The 19,842-nt window shown below is 37.7% G+C and overlaps 1 protein-coding gene across 6 annotated transcripts in view; it reads left to right on the forward strand.

Annotated features, from left to right (window-relative positions):
* Window positions 1–229: 229 nt before the first annotated feature.
* The window catches only part of LOC108698775 (echinoderm microtubule-associated protein-like 1), a 77,330-nt gene continuing 57,717 nt past the window's right edge, over window positions 230–19,842 (forward strand). For 2 of the 6 annotated variants that reach the window (XM_041573062.1, XM_041573063.1), the window contains exon 1: window positions 12,222–12,383. In XM_041573062.1, the coding sequence (XP_041428996.1) occupies window positions 12,233–12,383 (151 nt within the window). In that variant the 5' untranslated portion in view covers window positions 12,222–12,232. Of the gene's footprint in view, window positions 376–12,213; window positions 12,384–19,842 lie in introns of those variants that run through there. The other 4 variants (XM_041573066.1, XM_041573060.1, XM_041573061.1 and 1 more) reach the window with 4 other exon arrangements.

The following is a 19,842-nucleotide window of genomic DNA, read 5'->3' on the forward strand; positions in this document are numbered from 1 at the left end:
CAGCACTTGTAATAGTGCCTGACAGAAGAGCAGCTGCTTGATAGGCAACTTGTCAATAAAAGCTTAAGGCCACTACTAATAGCTCACAACATAAATATTGCATTTGCATGCTAAGCGACTAATGGAAGAGGGAAAACCCCAAGGGGAGGGAAAACTCAAATATATCCACCAATAGCAGGAAACTCTTGACAGTATCTTTTTCTTCCCATAAGCAAGTTCTAACCCAAGCTGTCTGTCTAACACACACTCCCAAGGCTGGAGAAGTGCGCTGTTGTTGTGCAGTATCTATAACTAAGGCTTTTATTCCCTTTCCTCTTCTTTCTTGGAGCAGAGACTGTTTTCTCATGATGTCAGACAGCGAAGGACTCGCAGTGGGTATGTGCCAGATTTATTTTTATCTCTGTCTTGCTGTTTGATGGGACTGTCTCACATTTCACTCAGCTACATCTATATTACCAGACTGCCAGGGGCAAAGGGGCTGGTGGCTGGTGGTCTTGTATCTTGCACCTGCAATTAGAGGCTATGCAGCAGCCTCCCAGCTGTTCTTATACATATTGCTATCCAGCGGCACTGGGATAGAGTTTCCAGCAACCCCTGCAAACTGAAAGCTGTTGGGGTTTGCTGGGAATTGTAGTTTAGCAATATGTGGAGAGCTGCAGAATGTTTTTACCCAGATTTATATTGCTACCAGTCTGAAAGGTACACATTTTAAAGAGCTGAACCAGAATCTAAAGGTTTCTTTTGTTTTATCACCTACTTTGGGTATGGAATCTATTATTTGGAATGCTTGGGACCTGGGCTTATCCAAAAAAGCTTTGGTTACTGCATTTGCAGTTTAGTTACCAGGAAAGTACAAGCTACTGTTTGAAAATAAAACCTTTTTCTTTAAGTAGAACACTATGGGAAATGGCATTCCCGTATTTCTGAACTTTCTGGATAATGGTTTTCCAGATAGATCCCATACCTGTATCTAAAAATGTTATTTATTAACTGTAGCACATATGTACACTGATTATTCTGTGTTTTTGTACATACTAGGGGCCCATCACAGCATATACATTTATTTTGATTCTAATATTGTCTTTTTGTTTTTGGATAATGAAATATTACAGTTCAGCCACCCAAGTCATAGCAAGCTGATCAAATAATTTAGGGATTATAATTAGGTCATATGGGGTTAGAAAAAGCAACAAATGGCCTCCTAAGAAAGCAAATAAGCAAGCATGTAACTCAGTCTCTTTGGCTGTATAATAAGTGGATGTCATTTTTGTCACCACTTTTTAGATTTAATGCCCTCCTTCCAGTCACATCCAGGTGAGAAAAGTGTTTTGAAAATATTAGACTGGGGTGTGCCTTTTGGGCTGGGTCACATAATTAGATGTAACTGGAATGACGAGCAGCCTAAGAAAGAATTGCCTGTTGTTAAGCAGGCAACACACAGTCTGGCTTTGACATAACATGACATAAACATGACCAGCTGCACTGATCTAACTGATGGACCCATGCAGTTCACTTCTCTGTCAGATGATGCCCCGTCAATTTCCCAGTGGGAATTAGCAGTTGGTCTTACTTAAAATATTGGTAGGTGAACACTAGTGCTACTCACTGCTCATTAATAGGGTCAGATGCAGACAAATGGTCATACAGTTTGGCTGGAAATGACAGTTTTAGTCAGTGTAGTAGAACAGGAAACCACAACAAACTAATTTAGTGTTTAATACAGTGATCCCCTACCAGTGGCTCATGAGCAACATGTTGCTCACCAACCCTTTGGATGTTGCTCCCAATGACCACAAAGCAGGTGCTTATTTTTCAATTCCGGGCTTGAAGACAAGTTTTGGTTGCATGAAAACCAAGTGTATTGTCAATCAGAGCCTCTTATAGGCTGCCAGTCCACATAGGGGCTACCAAATGGCCAATCACAGCACTTATTTTGCACCACCCAGGAGCATTTTTCATGCTTGTGTTGTGTGACTCATGGGTACAAAAGGTTGGGGACCCCAAGCCTACTACACGACTAAATGGAAACAGTAATAGCTGCTGGAAAGGGGCATATTTATTTTGCTATGGCTCTTGATTTTCACTAGGGAATGTAACCTCCCCTAAGTCACCAGTAAAACAGCCAGTTCTGTTCTCTTCAGCCCCCAACGCAGCACATAAAATTCCAGGACTGAATCAGTATGTGTCACTGGGGGCTTGGTGAGCCAGGCCATGTATATTCTCTATTGTGTGCCTGTGTGTAGCCAGAGTCACAACAAGCATTACTTCATATGGAAAACATCTCCCTTTTGTGAAACTTAAATGCTAGTTTAAAGATTTGTTTGCCAATTATAGCGCATAGAGAATGCAGTGAAGTACAGAAACAGAATAAATATCAACATATTGTTGCTACAATAAACTGGTTGGTATTCAGGCTACAAGAGTAAAAATTTCAATAATGTTCTAGTTAAGGGGACACTGTAATACTTCAGGCTGAAGGGAGAGGGGCATCTCTCTCTCTCTCTCTCTCTCTCTCTCTCTCTCTCTCTCTCTATATATATCTATATACTGTATGTGTGTTATGTCTAATAAAAAAAAGTGTAGGAATCCATGTACATAGCAGTCATGGGAAAGGCATACTGTACAAAAACCACAATGTTTGCTCAGAGCCACAGTTCGCCAGAGGGAAAAGTCACATCTTTCTATTGACTTATATGGGATTGCAATATCTGAATAAATATTCATCCCAATGACTAAGATGCTTCCCATTAGCAGCTGAGCCTCAGTTTTAAATACCATCACTTCAATCAAACCAATCAAATTCTGAAACACTTCTATTTGTGAATGTTTCACATATTGCAATCCCATATAAGTCAATAGAAAAAAAAGTCAATTAAAAAAAAAAAGATCAGAAACCTCAGGTGACCTGTCCCATCTCTTTCCTGAGAAGAGCTATATCAGAACATTTTTCTGTTTTCCTTCTGAATATTATATATTTTTCCCACTGTACAGAGAAACTGACCAGCAGGTGGTGCTATTGTCAGATAACTCATGATATTAGCTGTTAATAAACAGCTTAATAGCTTTGAAACAAAAAAAAATGATTAATGTAAATTGCAAAATTGCTTAGAAAAGCCCTGAACACTATAATCATTTATATATCCTGTGAAATAATAGATAAAATGATCATATGATTTTGGTGAACTTACTAATCAAAAATAATTTGGCAAATACATCTTTCTTTATTTTAGGATTTGTATTACACAAGCTACCACAAGGAGGCAACAGATCATTCAAGCGTCAATTTCCCTATATCTTACTTACGTACTGAAGCTTTCACAACATGCCCCAGCCAAAGGGCAACAAGTGCAGTTTGTTTCATAGGGAAATCAATGCTTATTTAATGAAATAGCATAAACATAATACGAGTTTTACCATTGGCTAGTAAATATTTTAAAAGTTGTGTACAGTTAACTAGCAATTTCTGGCCAATGTTACAGTCACTATGTGTTTTTGCAATTATAACAAGTTAAGAGAATGCAATGGGAAGTACTCAATGAATTTGTGACATTGTCCTTCATATTTTGTCAAAGCACATAATTGTTTAGCATTGTGTATGCCGTAGTGTATATGAATCTACAAATATATATATATATATATATATATATATATGTGTGTGTGTGTGTGTGTATATATATATATATATAGACAAATACAAGAGTCCTCTGCACTCAACCCATTATCAATATATTTTAGACAGAGACATTTTGTGCATACTATTTATATATATATATATATATATATATATATATATATATATATATATATATATATATATATGGTTGTGTAATGAGTCAGGATTGCCGTTGGATTGCTTGGCTTATAAACATTTTAACCCATGTTCTGCTGGGAAAGTTTCCTATGACTGTGAATAAGTTATTTTCATTTATAAATTGCTGGCAGTGTTATGCTTTCAAGTGCTGGAGCTCACTGGCATTACTTCATAGAGTTAACAGCAAGCCCCGTTAATTATTTATAGGCCATTGCTCTAGTGTACTAATATTCTTTTGTATGTTGGCAAAGCAGAGATTCCTGTCCGAGTGTTGGATTTCATTTCCATGAATGATTTATGGGAAAGGATCTTCAGTACTAAACTAATGAATGCTGGAAAGGAGACAGCAATCATAATTTCAGTATAAGTACATAGATGTAATGGCTTCACATTTAATGGAAAACCAGAGCTTAAACTTCACAAGCCAGGCCCCTGACAAAACTTGTTGAATTAATGACGTTTGGAAAACCTGTTAATATTTTGCTGGATTGGAGGGAATTTTACTCACCAGTTTTCTCTGAACCTTTTTACAGCTGTATATAATATAGTTGTGTGTAGTAATATACTTTGTTTCACTGTGTATAATACAACCTATGATTCCCAGCCCCCTGTATCCACTAGACTACTTTCTTGGCTGGGCACGTCCATCTTACCAGTCCCTCAACCTTCCACAGGGGTTGTGCTATTTGAGAACTCTTTATTTAAAGGGGACCTGTCACCTTAAGAAATAATTCCAAATCCTAATATATGCTGGTAGTCAAGCAAAATACATTTTACTTACACTATAAAAATAATTGAAATGTTGTGTTTATTAGTCTTGGAATTCATAATCACAGCAGACAGGCAGGTGCCATTTTGAAGACGCTCTGCACCATCCCAAAATCTTGTTTATGTGCCAGATTGGGGCACCTGATATGCACTGGATTTACAATTAGATGGTTAGGAGGGCGGGGGAATGTGGGGGTGCAGTGAAATCTAGGAAGTACAGAATGGAAAGTGAAAGTAATTCCCTGCCCTGCCCCTATGCCTAAGGTAATATATGATTGACAGCTGAGACTTTTAGAAGTGTTTATAACTGGAATGGATGTTTTAATAACAAAAATAATTTGGGGTTTATGTTTAATTTGAAAAGGATTTTTATTATACAGCTTTTTATGTCTGGGTGACAGGTCTGCTTTAATATGTTTTCAAATGATTTATTCCTTACCACAGGTATGGGATCCAGAAACCCGTTATCCAGAAAGCTCTGAATTTCGGAAACGCCGTCTCCCCTAGGCTCCTTTTGATCCAAATAATTTTAAACAATGATTTCCCTTTTCTCTGTAATAATTAAACAGTACCTTGTACTTTATCCCAACTTAGATGCAATTAATTCTTATTGGAACTAAAACCAGCCTATTGGGTTTATTTAATGTTTACATGATTTTCTAGTAGATGTATGGTATGAAGATCCAAATTACAGAAAGATCCCTTATACAGAAAATCCCAGGTCCTGTGCATTCTGGATTACAGGTTCCATACCATACTTACAATCAATATACATTATATGTAATGCTATACTTCAGTCTTATATAAAATGTCCCTGAACACAGCAGTGGTGCTTCTGTCTCAGTGGTCCTCGTAAGGGGACAATGCAAGCAAATGTTAGAAAAACGTGACTTTTAATTGTGAGTTTTTCATGGCAGTTCCCTCTAATGCTTTAGTCACACATGTAAGGAAATAATGCTAAATCTTTCTCTGCAGCATTAAATCTTGCATTGCTACGTTTCATTTCCTTAACCCTACAAATGAATGATAATTTCAGATGCTGAATGGAATGGTGTAATACAACTCCACATTCCAGCCTTAGAACTTACAATGTTCTTCTGTGTTTCCTCATTCTTTTATTTTTAACAAAGCACATATTTGGCTCTCTATGTAAAGGTAAAATAGTTGATAAAGGGCAGTGGCAGGGCCCCAGATCAGAGATGCTACTGGGCAGTGACCAGGTCAGTTCATTTCAACCAGCCGCAAACTTGCAAGGGTCAAATCACGCAGCCCTTTCAGAATTGTGCGATTTACTGTATATATATATATATATACACATATATATAATGTATACACAAAGAAAGATTCTCTCTGTTAAGATGGAAGTGGAATAACTGGCCCACAAAGAGTCCTGGCTTCAATCCAACTGAACACCAATGGGATGAATTGCAATGCCAACTGCGAGCCAGGCATGATCCCCAGGATTAATGTCCAACCTCACACATGGTCTTGTGACTGAATGGAAGCAAATTCCACCAACAATGTTCAAATATATAGCGGAAAGCCTTCCCAGGAGAATAGAGACTGTTATAGTAGTAAAGGAAGAATCCGATTGATATTGCTATCTTATATAAACTGGTCACACATTACTAAATCGGATATGGGGGTCAGGAGCAGTCAGTAGCTAGTCGGGAGCGCCCTTGAACAGGGAATCTGCACGCCGATATATCCCAAAGAGACCGCTCTGGCCGCGGCTTGCGAACACTTCAAGAAACAGGAAAAGGGGACTTCACCGGACAGACTTAATCATCACGTGGAAACCATCTTGATAAAATCGTACATACTTTATTGAAAATCCTTCTAAAATCACAGGCATCAGAAGTGACTCAGAGGTCACGAAACGCGTCAAGCACATATCCCCTGCCCGCCTGTGATTTTAGAAGGATTTTCAATAAAGTATGTACGATTTTATCAAGATGGTTTCCACGTGATGATTAAGTCTGTCCGGTGAAGTCCCCTTTTCCTGTTTCTTGAAGTGCACACATTACTAAATCCTCTTGCTTGCCGAGATCAAGTGAATCATAATCCAATGGGATTTTTTTTACACAATAGATATTTGCCTTATCTGAAGACATATATTGGTTGGGGGACTCCACACAGACCAATAAGCTGCTTATTTGGTATGGAGGGGCCAAGTTGGCAGTTTTTAACAGCCCAAGTATGTCTATAAGATACTGGACAGGCAGGTTTTAGTAATATAGCATTATTAAAATATGGATATATAATAGTATTACTGCTGTGAAGTTTCAACTCTAACACAATAGACTAATGAAGAAGAGGCCTTAGCCTATAATCATTTGTGGGACAAGATGTGTTCTGGACTTTTTTTTTAAACAGTTGCTGTAATTCATCAGGATATGGTCCTATCACATAGAAAAAAAATGTAACCCCTTAATAATCATAGCTTGTACACATGCTTGTCACAGAGCGCCGTCAAGTTGATGCAGCTGTTAAACAGTTAAAAATAGGCTGATATTGAAGAGTTATATGTGTTTTATGTATCTCTGTAAATGGTAACCAATCCTTGACAGTTATCAGGTTAATCACAATATAAATTTCAAACATGTGCAACTCTTGCCCTCAGGAAAGCAAAAGAATGATGTGGTTGATCATAAGAAAACATAACGCATATAATAACATGAAAATACAAGCAGCAATCCAGCAGCGACCCAGTGACTATTCCCTGGAATCTTAGTGTGTCAGTCAAGTGTTGCTGGCAGGAATTAATCTATACCATAATCTTCTTCAATGGCATCATCATTTAGGTCGTCTCGTCTATGGATTCTTAGATTTGACAATGGATTATTCCCATGCGTCTGCCTTTTTTACTAATACAGCCATCGATAGAAAAAAGTGATTAATCACTAAATCGCTGTGCAGGTGTTTAGGTCAAATAGTCTACAAGACAATTTTTTTCAATGATAAACCTTTGGCAGGACATTGAAAACATTTTACCAATTAAGGATTACAATTTGCATGTGCATGATTATATTACATTGGGGACAAAAGGGGGCTGAACAGCCAATCTGTTTTACTTTGAGAATGTCTTTGTTTTGGGTGAGAAACAGATGAACACAAAATCTAATATCATCTGCTAGCACTGAGCTGCCATTATTTGTGTTATTAAATTAATGTTAATGTTATGTAGCAAGGATATGAAAAGTCATGCTGCAACATATGCAAAACTGTTTATAACAATTTACATGGGTTTAGATATCGAACATTACCTATGCTATTAACCCATGGGCAAAGTAGCATTAGATCCCACTCAGTTTGGTATCTGTAAAACAGTTCTACTTTTCACTTTAACTGCAAATCTACAATATAGAAAACACATAGGGAGGACAAACTAATAAATACATAAATACATTTACAGATTATACAGATTAGTTCAGAATTGTGGATAGTATAGACACTATGGTACAAACCACATTGAATACTCCTAAAGTTTGCTTACTTAATATACTTGCCAAATCTATTACCAACAAATTGCATACTTTGTTTGTGTAAAAAAGCATTGTTCCTTGTCAAAAAAACTTGGAAAACTAGCAATTCCCTAGAGGTCCAAGCTTGGAAAAAGTAATGATTGAAATATGTAAACCAGAGCAGCTAGTCTACCTTAAAAGAGGGAGTCAAAGGACATTTTATAAAATCTGGGGACAATAGTTAGAAGGAATTCCCTGCCCCCTAGAGATTTTTTATTGAATATTTATTGTATTTTACATGCAAGTTACAATCAGATGTTTTTTAAACCAAGAGTCATTATGTAACAGGTATACTGTATAATGGCGCCCCCTAGAGATTCTAAGTGGGTGGAAAAGATACAGGCACAAAAGGAGGACAAAGTGCTGGGTATTGGGTGGGTAATGTTCTAGTACTCTGAAAGGCAGGATCTGAGTTGCTTTTTGAAGACATTGTGGGAGTGTTCCCTAGAGAGGAATTGATGGATGGAATTCCAGATGTTAGGAGCAGCAAGAGAGACAGCAGTGGGTGTTGATGATGTGAAAAGAGGGTGTTTCTTAGAGGAGTGGAGGAGGCAGCCAGGAACATACAGGGAGACAAATGTAGAAATATAGTTAACAGCAGATAAGTGAAGGGCTTTGACAGGTTAGCAGAAGGATTTTTTACAGGCAGCCATGATAGATGTGTATCTTCGCAATATTATGGAGGTAGAAAAGGCAGGTTTGGGTAGTGATTTGACTGGTCAAAGATAACTCCAGGCCAGTGGTAGGCCAGGGGGTCCTTGCCGCTCTGAGGAGGCCTTTCTGATGCTGTGCCCCCTTATCGTTCCGAGTGTGGGAACGTCTTTATGCTACTCCTGGTAACAAGTGAGCTGCTCAACTCACCTCATGGCAGCAGTGCCCCTGCCCCACGCAGTATGCTAAATCTAAAGGGTTAATCAGTCATCTATTTACCATCAAAATTCCTTGTATCCAAAGATAGCTGTCCCAAAGGCTTACTTTTCCATAAAAAGTTTCTTTATTTAAATTATCATTAAAAATTCAGTTACATACAGTCCCCCCAGGCCCACCTTACGCGTTTCGCACCCTCCGGCGCTTAGTCATAGGTGTATTTGATGTTACCTGTTATACGTGAAAGGGCTAACATTGTTTAGGGGCCGAAGATGGGGCTATCGAAACTAAAAAGGGAGCTATTGACGGTTTATGAACAACAAATGCAAAAGAAGTGAGTGCTACTGATTTTTGGTTATTATACTATTTTTGTGATACATATTATTATACATATTTAATAATTGAATTTATAAACAGTGACTATTATACATACTTAATAATTGAATTTGTAAACAGTAACATATGAAAAGTAATGCAAAAACCCCATATAGGCATGTTTGAAGAGCAATTAACACAATAGGGTTAATCCCTCAAAGATTTTGATTAAGCAAAAAGAAGATACACCTATGACTAAGCGCCGGAGGGTGCGAAACGCGTAAGGTGGGCCTGGGGGGACTGTATGTAACTGAATTTTTAATGATAATTTAAATAAAGAAACTTTTTATGGAAAAGTAAGCCTTTGGGACAGCTATCTTTGGATACAAGGAATTTTGATATATATATATATCGCCTGTGAACTGGGGCGAGTTTAAATCAGAGGTGGACTCCCAATCTTTATATACAATCTATTTACCATCCACTTTAATACAATAAAATGCTGATTGCAAAGGATTATCTGGTCTTCATTGATATCTGTCACAGACTACACTGCCATTCATGGCTTAAATACTGTCACTGGTAACTCATGCTACAATGGGGAAGACCAGGTGATGGAGGACTGTAACTTCCAGCATCCCCAACATAGAATCAAGTGCAAAGGCATACTGGAGATTGTAGTTCTGCAACATCTAGGGACCCAAGGATATCAAACCATTTCTGTGTTTATGTTAAACACACATGAACAATCAAATGTGCACAGACCAAAAATATACAAGCACAAACATATAAATTCAAATTGATTATCTGTTTAACTATATGTGTGGCAAGTACAAAATGATTTTTGTATTTTGTTCATGCAGAGGCATCAATCAAGAGCAAAAATGTATTAATGCACCATTTAAAGGCCTTTGCCAGGAAATCCTGATAATGGTCTCAACAGGGGAGTAAAGCATTGTTCACTTCCTCAATATATTTGCACTTTCCATTTAAGTAAGTCCTGTGGGTGTATTTGTCTTTTGTTCTTTGTATCTGATTACAAGACATTCAGCTTATTAGAACATTCTGCTGATTTCAAGATATTGCACCCCTTTCTCTGAAAAATTATAATTATGGGTCTAGGACTTGTTATCCACAATGCTAGAGATCTGTGATTTTCCAGATAAGGGATATTTACATAATTTGGATTTCTATACTTTAGGCCTACTTAAAAATCATTTAAACAGTAAACTAACCCACTATAATTGTTTTGCCACCAATATGGATTCATGCAGCTTAGATAGGATCATGGACAAGCTACTGTTTTATTATTAAAGGAGAAAAAGAAAAATTCAAGATATTTGATTAATATAGAGTCTATGGGATAATGGAGTTTTTGATAAAGAACCAATATGTGTAGTAGACCTTTTATCAATATCTCATTCTCTAGATCACTGCATCCATATGTATCTCATGTTGCCTTCATTTCACTCTTTAATCTTCTTACTTGCAAAGCAGAAAGCGGATTGTCAGTTGAAAAATGTAGTTGTTATCTACCTTTCTATGCTTACCTTTTTTTATGACCATATTAAAAATGACAAATGTATGAACCCAATTTAAATGAAAATGATAACTTCGATATGATGCAAGTTGCAACACTATGTACGTATGAAAATATTTGAGTGTAAAACTGCATATGCTGTCCTTCAAATCCATGAAGGATTTGGGGATTTGGCCAAATCCAAAATAGTTGATTTGGTGCATCCCTAGTACCGAGCTAGGCTTGCTTATTTCTGAACTTACCCACTCTCACACCTTGTGTCTCAACTCCTTCCCCTTTTAGATTGTAAGCTCTTTTGTCTAAGGCCTTCTTCACCTTTTGTATTGGTTAAAGTTTGCTATGTATGTCATTCTTTATGTTCTTTGTATAAATAAATTTATTTTACAGCTCTGCGAAAAATGTTTGTGCTTTAAAAATATGTTATTAATAATAATACAGGTATGGGATCCGTTATCTGGAAACTCCTTATCCAGAAAGCTCAGAATTACGGAGAGGTTGTCTCCCATAGACTCCATTGTATCCAAATAATCCAATTTATTTTTAATTATTCCTTTTTTCTTTCTAATAATAAAACAGTACCTTGTACTTGATCCAAACGAAGATATAATTAATCCTTATTGGATGCAGAACCAGCCAATTGGGGTTATTTAATGTTCATGTGATTTTCTAATAGATTTAAGGCATCAAGATCCAAATTACATAAAGATCCGTTATCCAGAAAACCACAGGTCCCGAGCATTCTGGATAACAGGTCCCATACCTGTAATAATAATAATTTCTCATAACTTTAAACCTGTATGACATTCCTCATTTAACAAGTGTGTGCTTTTTAGTACATATAGAAACGGAAAGTTCTTGTTAAACGGATTTTCCAGGGTGTTAAAATAACATGTATAAGATTACAATCTGATTTTCTCAATATATGGGCATTTACAAAACTTATATAAATTACATATTTGTATCTCTAGTGTGTTCTGTACACGCATTTTAATACTGAGTATCACGTTACTGCCATTGATTACTATCAGTGCTTTGTTACACACAGATATACTGGCATCACATAAAACTTGTGTTTGTTTTTGAAACAATTTTCAAAGTAGTTAATGAGAAATAGGACTTTTTTTTGTCTTTTTTGGATACTGTTAATGTAGCCAGAGTGTGTAGTGAGACTATAATTACTGTTTCTTCATACAACAACATGGCTGTCATGTGCAGGATATTGACCAGAACTTCCCACAAGGCTGATTTAGTGAACAAGTATAGTGTCAACATGAACTTATCCTTTTGCAATGACCTTGTGATAGTAAGCTGGTCTAATGACATCACTTTAATTCTAAGGCTTAAAGGAGGCTTATTAGCACTGAGCAGGTGCATGCACACAGTGTGTACTGTCATTGTAACCTCTACATGCCTTCCCGGGAAAGGTCCAGAACTTTGGAAGTCCGTATTACAGAGTGCATTCATCTATCAACCCATGGGACGACTGTGATGACTATGAAATCCATTCCTGAAGAGCTTCTTCCTTTGAGTCACTTTGGAGCTCCAGACCCACGCGCAGGTCAATTCCGCTTTTGTCTTTAATCGACATATCAACATTCTATTGGTCTCTAACAACTGTTTATATGCTATTGGTGAATTCTAAGACATTAAGCAATGTTTGCACCCATTCTTGTAACCTAACGCAGCCAATTAGCAGGAAGTTACCTGTTTGAAAACATCTTATTGATTCAGTGTCGGACTGGCCCATCGGGATACCAGGAAAACTCACGGTGGGCCCAGGTGTTAGTGGGCCTCTTGTTTCTAAACATTTGGCCTATTTCATGGTCATTCCCTATTTATTTATGGTGAAAATGCTTAATATTGGGAGAATATTGTAAGCATATATAAAATACTAGGAGAATAAAGAGGTTGAGTAGAGGAGGAATAATAGTTTGGAAAGGTCCACTGTCTAAAGTTTTCTGGTGGGCTCATGATTTTAGGTTTTCTGGTGGGCCCAAGATCTAAGGCTTTCTGGTGGGCCCCTGGCATCCCAGTCTGACACTGGATTGATTTCTATGTATTACCAGACCTGCTTCAAACTTTGAGGCTATTTCATAGTACATTGTATAATTGTCCTGGTTTATCAAACTTCACTGGCAGTGTTGTGCTGCTTTTAATAGTGTTTACATTTACTGTTAAATGTTTGATTAATAAAATGGGAACAGAAACGGGCCAGAAAAAAATGTGCCCCAGAGCAACAGAGGAACTATAGGGCCCCAATCTGCTTTTGGATATGCCTTATAATTAATAGGGCTAATAGTTTTAACATAACACAGTGACATACATATCTCAGATTCCAAAAGCAACATATTTATTTCCATGTAGCCAATAAAATGTATGATAAGTAAAAAGCTAACTAGTTCTATTAATCTTCATTTTTGTTATCCAAATTTATTTTGCTCAGTCATGTCATTAAAAGATATGGTGCTTGCCTTGTGTTTTAAGTGGTTGTTAAAAAGTAATGGGGGCATTTATTATCTATGGTTTGTCTTTATAATGCAGTAGGGAATGCGCTTCATGCCTGTTCTGTTAACGCTTTTATTTGCTGCCAGCAAGAGCACACAAAGTTTTGCTTTAATGAATGGCTTATGTGCTTTCAGATGTATTCTATCTGCTAGCAAAAAGAAGAAAATTTGTTTCAGTTATCAGTAAACTGAATTAACTAATTTTACAGTTTTATTAATGCATAACCAGTGAATATTTATAGGGAATACACAATTGTTTTTATGCTAACACCGTAGGAAGAGTTTATATTAAAGGGGTGGTTCACCTTTACATTAACATTTAGTATGTTATAGAATGGATAATTCTAAGCAATTTTTCAACTGACCTTCATTTATTATTTTTTATAGTTTTTGAATTATTTTACTATTTATTACTCAGTCCAGCTTTCAAATGGGGGTCACTGACCCCATCTGAGAACAAACGCCCTGTAAGGCTATACTTTTATAGTTATTGCTATTTTTTATTTACACATCCTTCTATTTAGGCCCTCTCCTATTCATATTCCAGTCTCTTATTCTAATCAATGCATGGCTGCTAGGGTAATCTGGATCCTAGCAATCAGATTGCTAAAATTGCAAACTGGAAAGCTGCTGAATAAACAGCAAAATAATTCAAAAAACACAAATAAAAAAAAATGAAAAGCAATTTGCAAATTGCAATTATCACTCTCTGCATTATAATAAAAGTTAATTTAAAGGTGAACAATCCCTTTAAGGGAAGCTAAATACACCACAGTGCAGCATTGTCTAACCTCTGGCAATACAGCAGTTGACGGACTGCAACACCCAGAATCCCTCAGTAAACATTTCAGGAATTGCAGAAAGGCTCAGGATGGATATTTCATTTCTGCCACAGAAAATAGTCAGGAACTCTGTACACAGCACAGTACTTTACAGCAACTGTTAGGGTTGCCACCTGGCCTGGCCAGTAAAAATTATGGTTCATCCCAATGTTATTAATTTGGAAAAAGATAAATATAGGAAGGCCGATATTTTTTTCCAGAAAAAGTGGCAACCCTAGCAACAGTTGACCCAAGTGTTTGCAACTTCTGCTATCAGAGCATAGTCCACATTTTGCTCATTGCTGGTGCAATACAGAGGTAATGATAATGGCCACTTGTGACCAATCAGAATGCAGCTCAAGAGTATGTATTGCCAAGTCCGGACTGAGAATTAAAATAGGCCCTGACATTTTAGGTACACAGAGGCCCAATCAGCCCACACAGAAGTCCAAACAGCCCCACCAGCAAACTAAATACTGACTTTCTATGGCACCTTATAGCAGCCCCTCTGGCATCTGCCAGAACCCACAGATTGCCAGTCTGGGCCTGTGTAGTGCACATGCATGTGAGTAGGACGGTAGAGAGATTTTGATAAAAGTATAAAATCCTGTTGTGTCTGGTTATATTAGAACCTAATGATATTCCCTAAAAAGGCACAAAGAAGAACTAGGCGCATACAGTTCTGCTGGTGCCTCCTCTTTTATACAAGAACCAACATCATAGCATATATATTTAAAACCAATTGAATTGCTTCATTTGGTTCTGGCACAGCTCAGAATGAGTCATGTATTTATGCATAGTGCAGCAAAGTTGAGACAGATGGTTTCTGGCAAAGTCTTTAATTCAGCAGTAATGTCATTAATGGTTCACTGGGTGATAAGAGGGGATTGCCACAGGGTTATCTGGGGGATGCAAACAGCATTATGTTTCCTTGCTTAGTGTGTGTGCGCTCTCCTCTGGGACTAACACGTGGCTTCCCTTCTCTGCCAGTCACTTCTTGGAACCACCTCACACAGGGCAGGGGCTGGACAAGTTCCTGCTATTTCTGGACCCTGTTCAACTGTTCTGTCGTTTTTGATGGCATTAATAGAAATGACACAGCAATAAAGGAAATGTTTGTGGTATGCATACCAGCTCCAGCTGTACCGCTATAGGCAGACGTGTACATTGTGTGGGGCACTGTACAAAATTACACATATTTCAAATGTCTCTGCAAAAAAAATGTGGTTTTCGAAACGTGTAATCGTCTCAAAATTTTTATACATTTTCTCTTAAGGCTCATTTTAATTTAAGTATGTTATTTGTCATTATGCCATTAATAGTTTCGTGTATACTAGTTATAGTTTAGTTATAGTTTCTGCAAAGTTTTTTGTTGGAGGTCAGACTGGGAACCATTTGTATCTGTTGGATTTGCTTTTTGAACACATTACAGGTATTCTTTGACTTTCTGTCATCACTAAAGCTCATATATTAACAAAGCCTTCAAATATTGCCCTTGTCTGATTTATGGAAGGCTGAGAGGGAATTTAATATTCGTTGTTCTTAGAGGTACTGCTACTTATGGCAACAAACCCTCTCTGAGGCCCCATTTATTATGATCTGACCTGCTGCTCTCCAGCATTTTTTTAACCAAAAAATTTTAGTTCAAGGGAGCCCCAGTTATTAACCCACCAGTCACTTGGGCTCCAGAAACAGTAGGCCCTGCCAACAAAGTAGTATGGATGAGGACTCAATTAAAACAACATTTCCTAACGAATCAAATTGTAAACCTGGTAATTCCACTTAACCCCTCTCCATTCCACTTACCCACACCCTTTTTACCCAAAAAACATCCACAATCCAGTCAAACTCTGCCAACTAACCCGCAACCCCCGCACCCTTTGCATCTCTTGGGCCCTTCTCTACCACAGGACCCAAGAATGGACTCCCCCATGGCAGCCCTGTGAGTTGCTGTTTATCTGTGGTCCACAATGGAGTTTCTTTAATAGCATTTGCTTATTTTCTGTAACTGTCACCCTTTAGTGCCCCGAAACCTCATAAACATAATTTGTCAAGTCCCAGGGGTGTTCTTTTAGCAAAAAATGTTCATGGTACCAATTTAAATGATGTATCACTACATTGTGAAGTTAATATTACATAATTTTGGACTGATTACGCTGATGAGCGTAAGATTGGATTATTACTAATGGGGCAAACAGGGTATTTACTACAGGGTCAGAAGGCGAAGGATGTTGTCCAATGGCTGTTCAGTTTCATTGGTGTCACATGTGGCATTTCCTTTCAGTTGGAGAGGACACAAGATTGCTGCCATCTGTTCACACAGGTGGATTTTAGCAAAAAAAAATACACAATTGCACATTTAGGGACCAAAATCCACCTGGTCTGAGCACTGACAGGCAGCAGATTGGCTAACATTAACATTAGCTATGCTTTGGTACATGCATAAAGGCAAACCTTTTTGAATTGGATGTAATACTCAACCATCTAAGGGGTCATTCAGGCCCAGACTGGCAATCTGTGGAATCTGGCAAATGCCAGAGGTGCTGCTGTAAGATGCCATAGATAGTCACTTTTTATTGGGCTGGTTGTGGGCTGTTTGGAAATCTGTGTACCTGGAATGCCAGAGCTTATTTTGAGTCCCAGTTCAGACCTGGGTCATTTATTAATGGTGGATACAAGTGTGGAGAAATCATTGCACAAAAGATATACGTATGTACTTAACATCTGCCTTAACCAGGCAATGAGTACAGGTTTACCGCTTCACAATGTGTTTAGAAGCACTCTGATAGTGCTTAACGATATTGCACTTAAAATGCATATTTACTGCCTAAGTTTCTTCCTTTCTGCATCATTCCCTGTAAATGAGTTTTCTGGTGTTTAAAATATGGGCCACCATCAGTGGTTACAAGCAGAACACAGAGCTAAACTACCAATGAAAGGTGCAGGGTAAGGGAAAGTAGGGTAGGGCCATCCACACATAGCCATGCTTACAATGCAATAGGCAATTAGAAATATAAATCTGAAATTGTCTTTAATTTTTTGCATTTGTACATGAATTTACACTTTACACTCCTATTGTGTAGGAGGATGGCCTTCGCAACTACGTACTTAGTAGTAGTAAGCACAAAATAATTCTTCACAGTGGTTTAGAGACAAGGAATTTGTGACACCATTGTAGCTTCTGAAATTGAAAATAAAATGAAATATAAATATAACCTGCTACGTGAACTGGTTGTAGGATAGGAGTGACAAAGGAAGAAAAACCTGTTTTCACATAGAAGCAGACCTGATATATAAAAATCACAGTCTAAATACTGTGCACCAAAGAGTGCTCAATCATGCCCCTTAGTGTTCAGTTAAGGACATTTTCAGTGGGGATTTGAATACAGCCTTTGCTGAATCCAACACAGTATTCGCACAAAGCCCTGTACTTGTGGGTGCTGAGCATGGGGCTGGGTGCAAAATGGCACATAGGCAATTAACAATTTTATAATAATAAGTTTTTACTTGATATTTGGTACCCCATTCCTCTTCTTTTTTAATATTCCACTAAGTCATTACAATGTTTGAACAGCACATTGTTTTATTTACATTATTTTGGGGAGGTCAAAAAGGACAATAGAGAAAGAGCCACAGATACAAAAGGATGCCAACCAATTGTTACTTAACATTTAGCTGCAGTGCTGGAAATTTAATCAAATGGTAAAAGGCTCTTATTATATTTGGGTTTTCCATTTGTGCATAAATGTGGCCAGTTTCTTTTGGGTGAATCATCTTCCTTCCAGAAATTCCATTAACTACGGTGAATTATTGGCTGCACTGTGTTCTGACATGATCTAATTACATCATTGCACCAGTGTGTTGCATCAAACGCACAGGATGTCCATATGCTCTATGCAGGCAGTGTCACCTTCCCTGGCAGCTGATATTTTTGTCTCATGACTGTGATTTAATGTTACATTCTTAGAAGCATAATGATTGTAGGCGGTGTCTTTTTATTTACTTCCTGGGATCTGTATCTCAATCAATGTAGCTAGGAAGGAATGATGGAAAGGATTTATTCTATTATAGAATATAAGATTATAGAGAATGATATGTTGCTTAATTCACTGGTAAAGTTGGAAATTATATCAGCAATGCTTTTGTTTATTTATTTTCCAGTTAAGCTGCAACATATTGAGATCTGTTTATTTGGCAAGGTTGCCAGACCAGTAAAATTTTGCCTGATTTGACCACTCACATGCTATGCCAAATGGGGCTGATGGGCAATGATTGGATCATATAGGAACCTATAGCGAACCACTGGACAAGGACCACATCAACACATAATGCGGTCCTCACCTGACCTGTTTGGGGACAGATATTGGTCCATCAGCCATTCCCGAGGGAGTCCTGTGTATGGCCACAGAGGATAAAAGTGGAGGTTGTAATGTTATGCATTAACCCTTGCTTACTTGGACATTTAGTACACATAGCAGTAGATTTATTATTTATCAGATTTAAGATCCAGCAAAAAAATATCGGCCTTCCTATATTCTTGCAGGTTTTTCCTAATAATAACATTGGTAGCAAGCATTATTTAAAAATAACCGGCCAGGTGGCAACCCTAATTACAGAGTGGCCCTAATGGAGTAAAGAAGTCTCAAATGAATAGAACTGGGAGGCACAATGAACACTGCCGGAACAGGGAGGAAGGGTATCCATTACCTTAGTGTCGCTAGCCATCAAGGATTGGAAAAATCTGAGAAAGCCTTTTTCCTCTCTGATAGAGAACAATATGCTAATCATAATCCCCCCCCTCTGTTGCATGCTTCATGGATGACCTCTCTTAACCTACTCAGTCCTAAGTAAGGGAAGGTCGTTTAGAAAGCTTTATACTGGCCTTGCATATAAGCTATGAAGGCTAAAACAATCCATTACCTTAATTAACCTGGTTTTCCTTCTCCAAATCTTTTCAAGTGCCTCTATATATTTTCAGAAGATAGATGCACATCAGGGGAGTAACTATGGAGGAAGCAGGCCCAGGAGGTACAGGGGCCCCATGATGCTCTAGTTCATATACAATTTCAAAAAATATTGATAAAACAGAACAACCTCTGGATATGTTGGGGGCCCTTAAATTTAATTTGCTGTGTGGCCCAGTAACATCTAGTTATGCCACTGATGCACATAACTGCACTTTATACTACTAGACCAAGGATTCTGCCCTCAGAAATAACAGTTTTTTAAAAAACTTTTAGTGACCATCAGATATTGCCGGTATTACCATTTATGGAAATGCTATACTGCTATATGGGTTCCTGGTCACTAAAGGGACATCACTGTGAGCTCTAAAGAACTAAATGCTAAGCTATATGTACCTGGTGGTAATAATAATTATCATCATTTGTTTGAATACCTATTTGGCTGCCAATCATAAGTACATATGAAACCAGGTATAAGCATCTACTGTACTCTGAGTATGTTTTTCATAGGTTTTGACAAGCGTCCCTTGCTCTGCATTTTGCCCCTTTATACTATTTGCTGAGATTTTGTTGATGAGGACTCTATGCCAAGTGGTTCCACTGGTTTAAAACAAGCAAAAATGATATTTGATGACATTACCATGCTTGGATCCCTTATCTTAAAACTGAACTTGATGATTTTATTGTATTTGATTTTAATGAAAGCATATGCATGAAAATGCAAGTTC

Source organism: Xenopus laevis, chromosome 8L (genome assembly GCF_017654675.1).
Source record: "Xenopus laevis strain J_2021 chromosome 8L, Xenopus_laevis_v10.1, whole genome shotgun sequence".
Classification (NCBI taxonomy): domain Eukaryota; kingdom Metazoa; phylum Chordata; class Amphibia; order Anura; family Pipidae; genus Xenopus; species Xenopus laevis.